The sequence below is a fragment of the Emiliania huxleyi genome (genome assembly GCF_000372725.1).
Source record: "Emiliania huxleyi CCMP1516 unplaced genomic scaffold EMIHUscaffold_4, whole genome shotgun sequence".
Lineage (NCBI taxonomy): Eukaryota > Haptophyta > Isochrysidales > Noelaerhabdaceae > Emiliania > Emiliania huxleyi.
The window spans coordinates 2,122,590-2,137,098 of record NW_005198966.1 but is presented as its reverse complement, the minus strand read 5'-3'; the positions used below and the strand labels follow the sequence as shown (position 1 = coordinate 2,137,098).

At 69.4% G+C, this 14,509-nt stretch overlaps 5 protein-coding genes across 5 annotated transcripts; 3 read left to right on the top strand and 2 right to left on the bottom strand.

Annotated features, from left to right (window-relative positions):
* Positions 1 to 213: 213 nt before the first annotated feature.
* EMIHUDRAFT_461465 (hypothetical protein) lies at positions 214 to 3,442 on the top strand (the record flags this gene model as incomplete). The annotated part of the gene is made up of 6 exons (XM_005770842.1): positions 214 to 957; positions 1,036 to 1,166; positions 1,259 to 1,650; positions 1,778 to 1,965; positions 2,051 to 3,010; positions 3,069 to 3,442. The coding sequence occupies exons 1-6, from the start codon at positions 234 to 236 to the stop codon at positions 3,440 to 3,442; spliced, it is 2,769 nt and encodes a 922-aa protein (XP_005770899.1). The 5' UTR covers positions 214 to 233.
* Positions 3,443 to 6,298: 2,856 nt separating this feature from the next.
* Positions 6,299 to 8,018, top strand: AE2 (HCO3--transporter; the record flags this gene model as incomplete). Its single annotated transcript, XM_005770841.1, has 3 exons — positions 6,299 to 7,269; positions 7,612 to 7,860; positions 7,934 to 8,018. The coding sequence occupies 3 exons, from the start codon at positions 6,299 to 6,301 to the stop codon at positions 8,016 to 8,018; spliced, it is 1,305 nt and encodes a 434-aa protein (XP_005770898.1).
* Positions 8,019 to 8,050: 32 nt separating this feature from the next.
* On the top strand, positions 8,051 to 8,698 carry EMIHUDRAFT_196760 (hypothetical protein; the record flags this gene model as incomplete). Its single annotated transcript, XM_005770840.1, has 2 exons — positions 8,051 to 8,374; positions 8,531 to 8,698. 2 exons carry the CDS (start codon positions 8,051 to 8,053, stop codon positions 8,696 to 8,698), a joined length of 492 nt encoding a protein of 163 aa, XP_005770897.1.
* A 582-nt stretch (positions 8,699 to 9,280) lies between these two features.
* EMIHUDRAFT_196759 (hypothetical protein) lies at positions 9,281 to 11,650 on the bottom strand (the record flags this gene model as incomplete). The annotated part of the gene is made up of 8 exons (XM_005770839.1): positions 9,281 to 9,430; positions 9,497 to 9,567; positions 9,670 to 9,781; positions 9,992 to 10,072; positions 10,217 to 10,372; positions 10,679 to 11,074; positions 11,255 to 11,374; positions 11,510 to 11,650. The coding sequence occupies 8 exons, from the start codon at positions 11,648 to 11,650 to the stop codon at positions 9,281 to 9,283; spliced, it is 1,227 nt and encodes a 408-aa protein (XP_005770896.1).
* A 1,895-nt stretch (positions 11,651 to 13,545) lies between these two features.
* Positions 13,546 to 14,121, bottom strand: EMIHUDRAFT_308592 (hypothetical protein; the record flags this gene model as incomplete). The annotated part of the gene is made up of 1 exon (XM_005770838.1): positions 13,546 to 14,121. One exon carries the CDS (start codon positions 14,119 to 14,121, stop codon positions 13,546 to 13,548), a length of 576 nt encoding a protein of 191 aa, XP_005770895.1.
* Between the last annotated feature and the right edge of the window lie 388 nt (positions 14,122 to 14,509).

Genomic DNA, 14,509 nt, shown 5'->3' with positions numbered 1-14,509 from the left:
CAGGCTCGGACTGGACACCAACGCGGTATGGGTGGACGCGAGACATCACGACACGCTCGAGCGACACACAGACACAAACAAGCTCACAAGACACACAGCCAGCGGGCTGCCACACACCCTGAGTGGGCGTACACATCACTCAGGGCCACGTCCCCCCTGTCGCCCCCCCCCAGCACACACACACTCATCACACACACCCAGCCAGCTCGAACGCCAAAATTCAACAACAAACGATGCTTGCTCGCCTCGTTCGCGAGCCGCGACTCACCGAACACAAGGGCGGCTGCACGCTAGACATCGGCGGGGGTCTGACTCTTAGCCTTACGTGCGTCGAGGTTGACATCATCCGGGTCTCGCTTCTCCGCCCATCGGGCCGTGCGCTAGACCGTTCGTGGATGGTCGCTCCCGGAATGGCGTCGCTCCCCGAGGAAGGTAGGCCCAAGGAGAGCACCGAAGGCTTTGCGATGCCCGACACCACGCTCGAGCGTACCGTCGATGGCTCCGTTCGCTTGTCGACCGGCCGCCTGCGTGTCACGGTGGGTACTGCCGTGGGCGAGCCGCTCAGGCTGACATGGGCGTGGCATGACGAGGCGACTGGTGATTGGAAGCTCCTGTTGCGCGATCGCCCGACGGGTGCGTACTACGTCGGCGCCGACGGCCGAGTCTCGCACTACGTCTCCCGCCGGCGAGGCGACGCCTACTTTGGGTGCGGCGAGCGCAGCGGAGCTCTCAACCGCGCGGGCCGGCGATTCGACCTGCGCTGCGTCGACGCCATGGGGTACGACGCCGAGCGGAGCGATCCGCTCTACAAGTTTTACCCCTTTTACATCGGCAAGCCGTGCGCGAGCTCCGCCGACCCTTCCGGGACGGGGGAGCCTCCGGAGGCGCTCGGTCCGGACGGGCACGGCGAGCCGCCGCCGCTGCGCGCGGTCTCTCGCGGGGGGGGCGGCGCGTACGGTGCGCCTCATCCCAGGCGACGCGCGAGGGCAGCTCTCACAGTGGCTCGGTAAGCCGCGGAGGCGGTGCTGCCGTCAGGTGTCTTTTACGACTCGATGGCGCGGGCGGCGCTCGACTTTGGGTGCGAGCTCAACAACTACCACGGCCTCTTCGCGAGCTACCAGGCCGAGTGCGGCGACCTCGACTACTACGTGCTGCTCGGGCCGAGGGTACGCAGCGTGACGGCCCGCTCCTCGGTGGCGGAGCGGCGAGACTCAGGGGTGTGAGTCATGAGCTATCGCCGAGAGGCTGTCAGCACTAGGCCCGCTTCTCGTGGCTGACCGGCGAGACGCTGCTGCCGCCGCGCTGGTCGCTCGGCTACTCGGGCGAGCGACCCTCCCTGCCGCGCCCCCTCCATGGCCTGGCCGCCCCACACGCCTCCACCGACCTCTCCACGCCCCTCCACGCCCCCGCCGCAGGCTCGACGATGGCCTTCACCGATGCGCCCGACGCCCAGAGGCAGCTCGAGGCCTTTCTCGCCGAGTGCGCGGCGAGGCAGGTGCCGCTCTCCTCCTTCCAGCTCTCCAGCGGCTACTCCTCCTCCGCCGCCGGCCGCCGGCACGTCTTCACGTGGAACAGCGGCAAGGTGCCCGACCCGGACGGGCTCGCCGCCGCTTATGCCGCCGCTGGCGTGCGCCTCGCCGCCAACATCAAGTCTCCGCCGCCCGTGGCCCCACGCCCCAGCCCCACGCCCCAGCCCCACGCCCCAGCCTCACGCCCCAGCCCCACGCCCGGCGAGAGGCTGTGGCCCGGCAGCGACGGAGCTCGCGCCGCCTCGCAGGCCCTGCCTCTTGGTCGACCACCCCGAGTACGCCGCCTGCGCTGCGGCGGCCCTCTTCGTCGGCGCCTCGGGCGCGGCCTCCGCGGCGGCGGCGGGTGCGCCTCCCTCCTCGGGCGCGGTGTTTTGGCCCTCCACGCCGTCGGCAGCGGCGTACTCGCCCGAGCGGTCCATGTTTTGGGACGCGGACGGTGCGCCGCGCGCAATGCGGGCAGCGCGCAGCGCCAGAGCGCGCACGTGCGTGTCCGACCTCTCGCCCGCCTGGCCCGCCCTCAGGCTCGCACCTCGACTTTACGAACCCGGCCGCCGCCGCGTGGTGGCAAGACCGCGTGGCCGCGGCGCTGCTGCGGCGCGGCATCGTCGGCACCTGGAATGACAACAACGAGTATGCGATCGAGGACGAGCACGCCCTCTGCCACGGGTTTGGGCGGCGCGTGCCGCTCCGGCTGGTGCGGCCCTTGCACGCGCTGCTCATGTGCCAGGCGTCTTGGCGGGCGCAGCGCGCGCACGCGCCGGGCGAGCGGCCGTGGCTCATCTCGCGGAGCGGGATGCCGGGCATGCAGCGCTACGTGCAGACCTGGAGCGGCGACAACTACACCGAGTGGAAGACTCTGCGGTACAACTTGTGGATGGGGCTCGGCCTCGGCACCTCGCCCCTGCGCTCCGGGCCCACACCGGCCCCGTCCGGGAGCCCAGTGTGTGACGCGCGTGTAGGCCTCTCCGGTTGCTTCAACACCGGGCACGACGTCGGCGGCTTCGCCGGCCCGCCGCCGCCGGCCGAGATGCTCGTCCGGTGGGTACAGAGCGGCGTCTTCCACCCTCGCTTCACGATCCACTCGTGGAACGCGGGCGGGCCTCCGACGTCGGCTTGGCTCCACCCTGGCGTGGCGGCGCTGGTGCTCGACGCCATCCGCTTCCGCTACGCGCTGATCCCGTACCTCTACTCGCTCCTTCGCTCGGCGCGCGACGAGTGCGTGCCGCCGCTGCGGCCGACCTGGTTCGACTTTGAGGAGGACGACCGCTGCTGGCGACCCAGCGACGACTTCATGTGCGGCCCGGCGCTGCTCGTTGCCAACGTGCTCGACGCAGGCGAGCGGCGGCGCGACGTCTACCTCCCTCAGAATGGCGGCCGCGGCTGGTGGGACTGGCACGGCGGAGCTTGGCATCCCGGCGGAGAGACGCTGACGCTGGATGCGCCGCTCGACCGCATCCCGCTCCTCGCCGCTGCCGGCGGGCGTGGCCCGCGCGGAGCAGAAGGATGGAGCGCGGTACTGAGGAGCTTCCTGATGGGTAGGCTGCTGCGTGCCGCTCGCCGATCCGGAGGCGCGCTCCGCCCTCGACGGAGGCATCAGCCGCACGGTGCGCGTGTTTCCGCTGCCACCCGATCCCGCGTTCGACGGCGTGGCGGCGGAGGCATGCTGGGTCGAGGACGACGGCGTGTCGGACGCGGCGCAGGGTGCAGGCACGCAGCTGAGTGTCTCAGTGACGGCACGGGACGGGTCTCTCCACGTCGCCGCGGCCGCAGTTTGGCCAGAGTCGGCATGGAGCTGCCCTCTCCAGACCATCAACGTCGTCTTGCCGCCAGGCGAGAAGCGACCGGTGCAGAGCATCGCCCCCGCGGCTGATCTTCGCCTCGAGCTTGTTGTTGGCAAAAGGCCGCACCCGTAGCACAGAGCAGGGCTACGAGACGGTCGATGCGCCACGGTGCTCATCTGGCAGAGATTGGCACAGAGGCTTCTCTCTCCATGTGGTCTCCCCTGGCCCGGTGGCGGCAGCCAACACTTCGGATTATATTGTCTCCTGCGCATGCCGCATGCGTCCTGGCTCCCCCCCGCCCCTCCTCTCTCGTATATCTCACCTGACACCTCTCTCAAGACTCGCAACGAGACAACACGTATATGTATTACACCCGGATCGGCGCACACAGAGCATCGTGCTGCAACCAACTACGTCACGGTAAGGGTGGGCGTAGTTGTTTTTACGGACCAAAGGTTACACACCGCCGACGCGCACACACACGCGGCGTACCTTGTATCCGATCTCTGGGCACTGGGGGAGGATCGGCGGATCGCTGGACGTGTAGGCTGTAGCAGGTGAGGAACGGGAGTGAATACTCCATGGAGTCGTAGGATCTGTGAGCGCAGCTTCAGCTGCCCTTTGGCCGCCTAGCCTTCTTGATGGCCGCACCGCCACCGCGTCTGCCCCCGCGCCCGCGCCCGCGCCCGCGCCCCTGCAGCCGCACGCTCACGGGCGTAGCCGCCTCGAGCGCCGCCGGCGTCGGCAGCACGACCGGACAGAGCACTGGGGCGCGCGGTTTGAGCAGCCGATCCACAAAGCTGCCCGTTGTGAGGAGGGCGGCGAGCTCGGCTGCGTCCGGCCGGCGCCCCTTGCCCTTGCCCGCGGGGCTGAAGATGGTCTGCTGCTTGGCATCGGGCGTCGCATCAACCACAACGTACCGCAGCGCCGAGAGGTCGACCAGCCCGTCACGGCAGAGGCGGCAGAGGCGGTTGGGCGTGCCGACCGCGACGTCGACCGCATGCGTCGAGAGGAAGGCGGCCTGCTCATCGACGGTGAGGTGCCTCGCAAAGAGCTTGGCAACCTTGAGGCCTGCACGAGACAGCAATCCGCACAAAGACGCAGCGCGTGGGGCGGAAGGAGTGACGAGCAGCACAGCAAATCGACCGGCCGCCTTGGACGGAGCTCCGGCCGATTTTTGTGCGGCGCCGAGCAACGCAACGATCGCCTTGACCAGATCAGCGGGTGCTTGCACTGGCCGGAGGCTCTCTGGCAGCGAGACGGCGATGCTGGTCTCTGGAAGGGCTGCCCGGACCTGCTCTCGAGTCGGCGGCTCGTTGGGTGGCGCAACCGACATCGTTGGGTGGCTCGTTGGGCTCGTTGGGTGGCGTGCGCTCCTCGTCGACGATGAGCCAAGAATAACGCACGCACCTCAGCGGAGCTGGGGATAGGACCGCCGCAAGCGGCGTGGCGTGGGTCGGTTGTGCATCCCTCCGGGGGCCCCTCTGCGCCGGGGAGGCTTTGTTGGAGGCTAGGACGCAAGCGTCCGTCGCCCTTTTCAAACTCGTGCGAAAGCGGCAAGTCGCAATTCCAGGGGTCGCTGTGGCGGGCCACCCTGTCAAGAGCCTTTGTAAAATTCTAGTGCTTTTGGAAACTTTTCAGTGCGCGCCAGTCCCGTGCCTAGAGAAAGAAAGAAAGAAAACACGCCCACATTGTCGCCCCTGTAAAATTCTTTTCTGTGTACCTGTGTTAGTGCCAGTGCGCGCCAGTCCCGTGCCCAGTGTCGTGCTTGGGTTAGGTAGGAAGGTGAAGAACAGCCAGGCTCGGACTGGGCACCAAAGCGGTATGGGTGGACGCGAGACAGATGATGACGTTGACGACACGTGCGCACCGGCCTCGTAAAATTCTTTCTGCGGTGCAAGCGAGCGCTATAGTGAACGCCCAGGGAACCGATAGGCCTTACAGTATTTTAATACAATACTCAGGTCCCGCTAGCAAGTCATGAACCGGGTAAGGGAGGGAGGGAGAGCAAACAACAGGGAAGTTCACAGCTGAGCTTACCCAGAGAACTCCGTTCTCACCCACAAGCGAGCGGCGCACAGGTCGTACATGTACGAGAGGGAGGGAAGGAGGGTGCACACCTCCCGTTGGTTCGCGGCCCCGAGCTTGCGGTGCAGCTCTGCGTGCACGGTGTCGCCCGCCGCCGCTGGCGAGTAGTGCGAGGTCCGCTGCCGCAGTCCCCGCTTCCGCTCGAAGGGGTTGTCGCTGTCGTAGTCGCAGGCGAGCCGAACGCTCGCCGACAGCATCGTCGCGACCGACGCCGCCGCCGAGGCGGGGGGGGCCGCGGTGACCACCGCCGCCCACGTCGTCCTCCGACGAGTCGGCGTCGGAGTCTGCGGGGGTGGGAGGGTCGGGGCGCATCCGCTCGCGGTCCTTGGCCGCCTTGCCGCCCGCTCCGCCGCCGTCGCCGCCGCCGCCGCCGCCGCCCGGTGGGGGGTCTCCCCCGTCGGGCTGTGCGGCGGGCTGTGCGGCTTGAGCCTCGAGCCGCTCGAGCTGCTTGCGAAGCACTCGCAGCTCCTCGGCCGAGTCCACGGGAGCGGGAGGCGCGGCTGGGGCCCCGTCGGTGCCCCCGCCAGCCCCCGAGGGGGGGGGCTCCGGCCCAGATCCATCCTTTGCCTCTGCGGGCCGTACGTCTTGGTCAGCGTCGGAAGCGCGCTTCGGCGCGGATTTGCCCATATCGTTGGGCGCACGGAGGGAAGGAGAGGTGGGCTCCTGCCCGAGAAGGTCGCGGGACCTGCGCAGAGCTCGCTCTGCGTGATGCCGCTCGAGCTTGGGCGTGCACGCAAGGGCCACGCGCAAGCAAGAGCAAACAACTGGGGAAGTTCACAGCTGAGCTTACCCAGAGAACTCCTTTCTCACCCATGCCTACCTGTGTTACAACTGTATCTTAGTGCCAGTGTGCGCGCCAGTGCCAAGCGAGGTGAACAAGCTGGCGGGCGAACAAGCTGCATGCTTTTGCACTTCCCATCAGTCGTCCTGACACTGCTTGCGCCGCCCGCCTTCCCCTCCCCGCTCGTGCCGCTGTCCCGACGGCGAGCGACACCGCGGCCGGTGCTGTGTGGCAGTGGCGACGGCAGCGAGTCGGCGGATGAGGGCCCGATCCGCAGCCAGCGCGATGTGATTGAGCGAGTCATGGACGATCGCCAGGAAGAGGGCACCGACGAAGAGGGCACGGTTGCGCCTACGCCGGCCTCGCGGCGCCGGCTGGCGATGCTGACTCGCCGCGCCGAGGAGGAGGCGGCAGAGATGGCCGCCTCTGGCTCGCCGTTCCTCGGTCCGCTCTCGTTTGGCTCATTCGTGTGGCCGACGGGCGACCCTCGCGCCAACCCGTCGGTCGGCGGGCGGCGCGGCCTGCGCTCAGTGCAGTGGGGCCGCGGCATCAGCGACGACGCGAGCCGGAGGCTTGCGTGCTACGCCTCCGACTGGCGCGACGGCCTCACGCCCAAGTCGTGCGCCGCCATCACTTTCCTCTGGTTCGCCTGCCTCGCGCCGGTGCTCGCGTTTGGCGGCGCAATGTCGGTGCTCACGGACGGGGCGATGGGCGTGCCAGAGGTGATCCTGTCGCGCGGCGTGTGCGGCATGGCCCACGCGGCGGCGGCGGGGCAGCCAATGACCTTCCTCGGCCCCACGGGGCTCACGCTCGCCTTCACGACCGCGCTGTACGCCTACTGCTCCGCCCTCTCGCTGCCCTTCCTGCCGATGTATGCGTGGGTCGGCATGTGGACGTCGGGCATGCTGCTCGCCGCCTCGGTGGCCAACCTGTCCGGCCTGATCCGGTACTGCACGCGCTTCACCGAGGACGTTTTCAACTTTCTGCTCGCCTTCAACTACGTCGCCGAGGCGTGCCGCTCGATCCGCGCCTCCTTCACGGGACTGGCCGGCTCCGGCTTCCTCGCCCTCAACACGGCGGGGCTCACGGCGTGGCTCTGCCAGGCGACCGCCGCCTTCCGCTCGAAGCGATACCTCTCTCCGATGGCGCGCGAGGCGCCGCCCCTCGCTACGCGCCTCGACGCCCCCCCGAGATCCGCCCGAGACCTCACCCGAGACGCCGCCGAGTCGCAGGCCATCTCCGATTTTGGGCCTCCCCTCGTCATCCTCGCCGTCACAGCCGCCTCCCTCCTCCCCTCCGTCGCCGCGCTCGGCTCGCTGACGCGCCTGCCCGTCGCAGCAGCCAGCGGCACCGCCGCAGCAGCAAGCGGCACCGCCGCCGCCGCCGCAATCGGCACCGCCGCCGCCGCCGGGACCGCCGCCGTGGGCAGCAGCCTCGGCCGGCTATGCGGTTTGGGCCGGCCGCTCCTCGTCGACCTCTTTGCGCTGGCGCCGCGCTGGCGGCTGCTGGCGGCGCTTCCCGCAGTCTTCCTCGCGCTGCTCTTCTTCCTCGACCAAAACATCACGGTGCGAACGGTCAACGCGCCGGCGAACAAGCTGCGCAAAGGCGCGGCGTACCACCTCGACCTGCTCGTCCTCGCCCTCCTCACCGGCGCCACCTCCCTCTGCGGGCTGCCGTGGATGTGCTCCGCCGCCGCCGAGTCGCTCAGCCCGTGCAGAGCCTTCGTTTGAGTGGCTCGCCACCTCTTGCTTCAGGTGCTCCGCCACCGTCGAGTCGCTCAACCACGCGCGGCTCATCCTCTATAGAGCACGGATCATTCGATGTGGAGAGCGACTATAGAGCAGAATGGTCCTGCTCTATAGATCCGCGCGATGACGCTCTACACGACGCGCAAGGCGCCCGACGGCTCCACCGTGGAGGAGCCGGAGCGCGTGATCGAGACGCGGCTCACCGGCTTCGGCGTCCACGCGGGCGTGCTCGCCTCGTCGCTCGCGCTGCCCCTCCTCTCCGTCGTGCCGCTCCCGGTCGTGTCTGGCGTCTTTCTCCACCTCGGCAGGCGCGTGGTCGCCGGCAACCTCTTCGTCGAGCGCTGCAAGAAGCTGTGGCTCGAGAAGGGGACGCTCGACCCTCGCGTCGACGGCGCCGAGCGAGAGATGGTTGCGCTGGGCAGATGGGCCGTCTTTCGCTTCACGGCGGTACAGGTGCCGCTCCGCCCCGCACAAAACACAGGACACACACAAAACACACACACACACACACACACACGCGCGCGCGCGCCGCGGACGCACGCACGCACGCACGCACGCACGCACGCACGCAGACAGATCGATCCCACCCTCCCCTGCCCGTAGGCCGCTTGCCTGCTCGGGCTCCTCGCTCTCCGGTGCAACCCGTCGACGGCTCTCGTCTTCCCCTCGGTGATCGGCGTGCTGATGCTCGTGCGCGTCAAGCTCGTGCCCCGGATGTTTTCGCGCCGCGAGCTGCGGCTGCTAGACACTGCTATTGGGGACAGCCTCTAGGGTGCCACTACGTACGTTTTGACGCCGTTTTTGCTTTTAGATAGACCACCAGGGGATTATATACGTTTTGGAGCATTCGGAACCCAGCAGCAGCAGGACTTGCGACTTGGAGCACTTGGCCTTCGGGTATTCTTGTCAGTATAAATAAATAAATAAAACGGACACACCAAACAAGGGGTGGTCGGGTATTCTTGTTAGGTTAGGTTAGGTAGGAAGGCGAAGAACAGCGCTAGAGATCATAGTGTCCCCAGAGCAGGCAACAGCCTACAGGTACAGCGCAGACCGTAGAGCTATGACCTATGTGGCGCCGTGTCCACGTTGGAGAGCCAGGTGTGGTGTGGAGAGTGAGAATAGCGCTCCGCCGTTCATGGTCAAACACAAGAATAAGCCCTCGGGGAAAGAGACTGCCCCAACAAACTGTACCGGAGATGCAAAGGGAGAGTAGAGAGTACCGACGTAGTATGGTACCTCGCACATGTCGTCATTGTTTCGCGTGGTCGGGGGCACTCGGGCAGCTGCAAATTGGTCCCCGAGCGGCGCCTCCGCCAACGATCGCCCAGACCTCTCATCTCGAGACCTCGCTCACCAGCCTGCCGACTCCGCGCGAGCGCCTGCTGCCGCCGGGGGCGGCAGCAGCCTCGACGCCTCCGTGTGCCTCTCCCTCCCGTCTGGGAGTCGGATCGTCGCGTACATGCCCTCCGGGTCGTCGTGGTGCAGCGCGATGACTGTGACCTGCAGAGCAAAGCGGCGCGGGGTTGGGAACAGGCAGTGGCAGCGGCGAGGGCGGGCGGCTCGCACCTCCATCGAGGATGCCCCGCCGTCGCACGAGTAGAGCGCGCGCTGCCCGCTCGTGAGCCCCGCGCCGCTCGCTTCGCTTCCCGCCGATCCACGGCACTGGTGCTGGCCACGGCTCCTCCTCCTCCACGGCTCCTCCTCCTCCTCCCCGTCGCCCTCCGGCTCCGCCTCGGCACTGGTGCTGGCGCCCCGCCCGCCCTCCTCCGCCTCCTCCGCAGCCCGCATCACCTCGTGGAAAGCGTCGGTCGGAGGCAGCGGCTCGCCGCGCGCGCAGCTGTCGGGGAGCGGCTGTGCGGCGTCAAGGATCGCCGCCCATCGGCCGTCCGTCAGCAGAGCGGAGCTCGAGCCGACGACGAGGAGATGGCGCCTGCTAAAGGCGCCGCTCGGGTGAGCAGAGGCGAGCGCGGGTGGCGGTGCGGGAAGGCGTTGCGTGAAGGCGGCGGCGACGCGGGCTACTCTCGACTACTGGCGGCCGCTCCTGGCGCGCGTGAGCATCACATTCAGCCGGCGCGGCGCGGCCACAAAGCCGAGGCTCTGCGTCCGGCAGGTTGAGACGAGCACCACCTCGCGCTCGGCCCCCTGGAAGGCGTCCACGGTGGACACGGCGACGGCACGCAGCGCCTGCGCCTCGCCGTCGTCGCCACCGCCGCCGGCCGTGCCGGAGGCGCCGCCACCGCCCGCGTGCCCGCCGGCCTCCTCGCCGCCGGCCCCGAGCATCGACACGAGTGTCTCCGCTTGCGCGCGGTACAGGCAGATGACGCCAATCATGGTGGCTGGCACGCCGGACGTGACGAGCGAACGCAGCAGCGCGAGGCAGCGGCACGCCTCGGCGCGGTTGGACACGCTCCCGCGCTTCTCCACCTCGGCGCCGTGCGAGACCTGGGAGAAGCCGATGGTCGGCAAGCCGTGGAAGAGCGGCGCGCGCGCCTGCGCGGCGGCCGCCCCGAGGCCGTCGGCGAGCTGCCCGCGGTAGAACAGGCGCGACGCGATGCCGGAAATAAGAGGATGACAGCGGTACTGCGCGCGCAAGAGCACCGGCGGCACTCCGCACCGCGCCAGCCGCTCGAAGAGGGTCAGGCTCAGGTCGGGCGCGGGGCCGTCGGCTGACCCTGGCGCGGGCGCCGGGGCGGCGGCGGACGGCGGGCGGGCGAGGAGCGTGGGCGGCAGCTGGCACGGGTCGCCGACACACAGCAGCCTCGCAGCGCCGAGCCGCGCGATCGGGAGCAGCGACGACGGCTCGCTCATCTGGGAGCACTCGTCGAGGAGAGTGACTGCCACGCGGACGCCTTCGAGGACGGGCAGGCGCGTCGCGCAGCAGGTCGCGCCGAGGATGGGGTAGGCGCGCACGGCGCGCGCGCGCGCAGCCATGCGGCCCGAGGTGAGCTCCTCGAGCGCCGCGACCAGGCCTGGCCGCTCCGCTGGCGACGCGTGCTGCAGCGCCGCCTGTAGCTCGGAGCGGATGGCCGCCTCGTCCGACTTTGCGAGCCGGCCGTGCGTCGAGCGCGGCAGCACCCGCCGCGCGATGCGCCGCGCCGAGCCGATGCGGAGCAGCGCGTCGCCCTCGCCGTGGTCGATCAGGACCTGCAGCACGTTGTCGACCGCCACGTTGGTGAGCGACGCGAACAGGACCTGGCTCGGGGGGCCGCCGCCGCCGCCGCCGCCGCCGCCGCCGCCGCCGCCGCCGGGCGAGAGCGCGCGGCGGAGCATCCACATGGCAGCGGCCAGCAGCAGCGACTTGCCAGCCCCAAACGCGCCGTGCACCAGCACCACCGGAGAGGGAAAGGAGGGCGCAGCCGCCCCCTCTGGCGCCGCCGCCGCCGACGGCTCGAACCAGCCGGCGACGCGGCGGCACACCTCCGCCTGCTCGGCGTTGAGGCGGAACTTGTCGACAGCCTGCACGAGGAGCGAGGCGACTGGCGTAGCAGAGCGCAGCGGCGGCTCGGGCGGGGCCGAGCGCGGGCCGAGGAGGAAGCGGAGGAGGGGGGGGGAGCGAGGCAGCGCGAGCGAATCGAGGACCGCGAGCGTGGCGAGCGTGTCGCCCGCGTTTGGCCCACGAAGCGCGTGGTAGTACCGCGCCGACGACGGCAGCGCGCGCGCCGAGCCTCCGCCAGCGAGCTCCACTCCAATCTTGCCGTCCGAGTTGGGCCCGTGCCACATGGAGCGGACAAAGAGCGGCGCGGCGGCCGAGTCGACGGCGTCGGCGGCGCCGGCGGCCGGCGGCAGCAGCACCCACAAGTCGTCAAGGCTGAAGCTCGAGCCGGCCTCGCGGGGGCCTCGAGGGAGAGTGAGGAAGAGCAGGGTGCCGTCGCCGCCGTCGCCGTCGTCGCCGTCGCAATCGCTGTCGCCGTCGTAATCGTCGCCGCTCCTGCCGCCTCGCTGCCGGCCGCCGGAGCCTCGCCCACGGCCAAACTGCCCCCCGGAGCGCTTGCGGTGCACCGTCAGCTCCGCCCGGGCGTAGAAGGGGACGCCGGCGCCGCGGAGCTGCGGCGCGCTGCGCCCGGCGCCGAGCATCGCGTGCGCTCGCCTCGCCAGCTCCCACAGCGCCAGATTCATCTGCTCGAGCACAAGCCCGCGCATCGTGGTCGTGTACTCTGGCAGCGAGCTGAAGTGCAGACGGCCCGCGGGCGCCGGCGACGGCCACATGCCGGCGGCGCACTCGGAGGCCGCAGGAAAGCTAAAGTCGTTGTCGCCGCCGCTGCTGCGCGAGGCTCGGCGGCCGGGAGAGGAGCGCGGCTTCGCAATTGCAGCGCGGGTCCCGGCCTCTGCCGGCTGGAGAGCGCGCAGCACGTCGCCGGCCGAGCGGCGCGGCGGGACGAAGCCCGAGGCTGCAGACCCCTGCCTGCTGGCGGGCGGCCCAGCGGGCCCTGTGGGCGGGCCAGCGGGCGGCCAACCGTTTCGGCCGATGCCTGGCCCTGCTGCTGCTGGGTTGGAAGGCAGTGCCGGCGTCGCGGGTGCAGCGGCTGGCGCGGCCGAGTCCCCCCGCAGCAGCTGCAGGACTGCGCTCGCGGAGCGGCGTGGGGGCAGCGCGGCGCCGCTGCTGCTGCAGAGAGGCGGTTGCTGCGGCGGGCCCTGAAGACCGCCTATCGCGCCGCCCAATCCAAACCCGCGTCCTCCACCGCCCAGCGAAGCAGCCGGCGCCTCGCCGCCGTGCTGTCCTGTGCTGCGGGCCAGCGATGGCCGCTGCGGCGGGGCTGGGTGGCGAGGCGGGCCCGGAAGAGTGGCTGCAGTCGCCGTGGCCCGCCCGCCGTGAAACGCCGCTGCGCCCGTCGACGTCTGTGCAGGCCGCTGAAAGGGCTGCTGCGCAGGCCGCTGGAAGGGCTGCTGCACAGGGCGGCGGAAGCCGCTGCGGACGTTTGTGCTTGCTTCTGCAGGCGCGGAGGAGCTCGGGAGTGCGCTCTGGCCGTTTGCGAGTCCGTCGACCTGCACCAGGTAGAGCTCGAGAGCGAACTCGCCGCCCTCGCAAAGGACGCCTGACGGGACGTTGCCCTGCGAGCGACGGGGCGGTGTGGTTGGCAGGCAAGAGGGATCCGGGCGGCAGCCGTACACCTCACCTCTTCGAGCACAACGCCGGTCTCCGTCTTGAGCGTGACTCCCCAGCGCGACCCCATCTGCCGAGCGTGGAGGGTGCCATCGAGCCACTTCTTGTTCTTCTTGGCAGTGTTTTTGGCGTAGAGGGCGGACCAGGTCTGAGACTGCGAGCCCATGCAGCCGTTGGCGGCAGAATCGCAGAGAAGAATTCTCGCCCGCATCCTGCCTCGCCCTCTGCCACAGCACACTGGCACGACAAGGGCGCAGACTGGCCGCACGAAGAAACCCATGAGGCTCAAAGAAGTCTTGGCCGGACACAAACCGGCCGGACCCCTCACAAGCACCCTTGCGCTGGGTCCGCTTCTTAGGACTTAGCTCCCCGCTCCCCGGCCCTGGATGTGAGCAGTGAGGTTACCAGCTGCACTCCCCCGACAACGGGGAGTGGGAGTGGTGCTCCAAGCGAAGCCAAGTGCGCGGCTCTGGTGAGTGTCGTGTGCGAGCCGTTGTGTTTGTCCGTCTTATTTTCACTCAAGACTCAAAAAAGAAGTCTGCCACGCCGCTCCCGTCGGCGACCGACCCGAGTGCGTCGCATTCCGCACCACGTGCTGGACGGGCTGGCCCGCCGCCAAGGCTCGGAGGTTTGCACCGGCGAGGGCCGCCGAGTCTGCCCAAAAGCGCGCATCGCGCATCGCCAGTCCCGGAAGGGCGACGACGTTTGGCAGGGAGGCGAACGCGGGGCTGCCCGGCCAGTCCCGTGGGCCGTACGGCGGGCCACACGAGGCTTCGTCGTCGTCCCAGCATCCGCTCGGCCAGACGTCGAGAACCGCTCGGAGCGCGGGGCGCGCATTGAGCACGGCTTCGAGCGCCGCAAAGTCAACCGCCCCCGCCGCGATCGGCACGAGGAGGGCGCGTGGCTTCATCAAGCCGAGCGCGGTCGCGTTGATCAGTCCAGACGTCGAGCCCGGCACGGCCACCACGACCACGTCCGCCTCGCGAAGCAGCTCGTCGTTGTTGTCGGAGAGCCAGCGCAGGCCCGGGGGTGCGGGCGCAAAGGGCCCCGACCTTTTGGTGGCGATGACGTCCGCACCGAGGGCCGCCATGCGCTGCGCGACCTGCACGCCGATGCGGCCGTACCCAAGCACACCGATCGTCAGCGCGGCGACCGTCCGATGGTTGGTCGCGGTGGAGGCTGAGGGACAGCGGCTCGGAGCGTCGGCAGAGAAGGCGCAGGCGACAAACGTCTTGGATCGCGCAGCAAAGCTGTAGGTGTCTTCAAAGATGGCAGCCACCGCAAATTCACCGATGTTTGCGACGGAGTAATTCTTATACCACGGGTCGGGCCAGATGTCAAAGTTGCAGATGGTGGCTGATGGCGGAACGGCACGGGCGCTGATAGGGTACCAGCTGGCCGACTGCACGAGCGCGAGCTGAGGAATCGTGCTCAGGTTCAGGGAGTCGGCACGCCCCACCACCGCTCGGACCGACGCA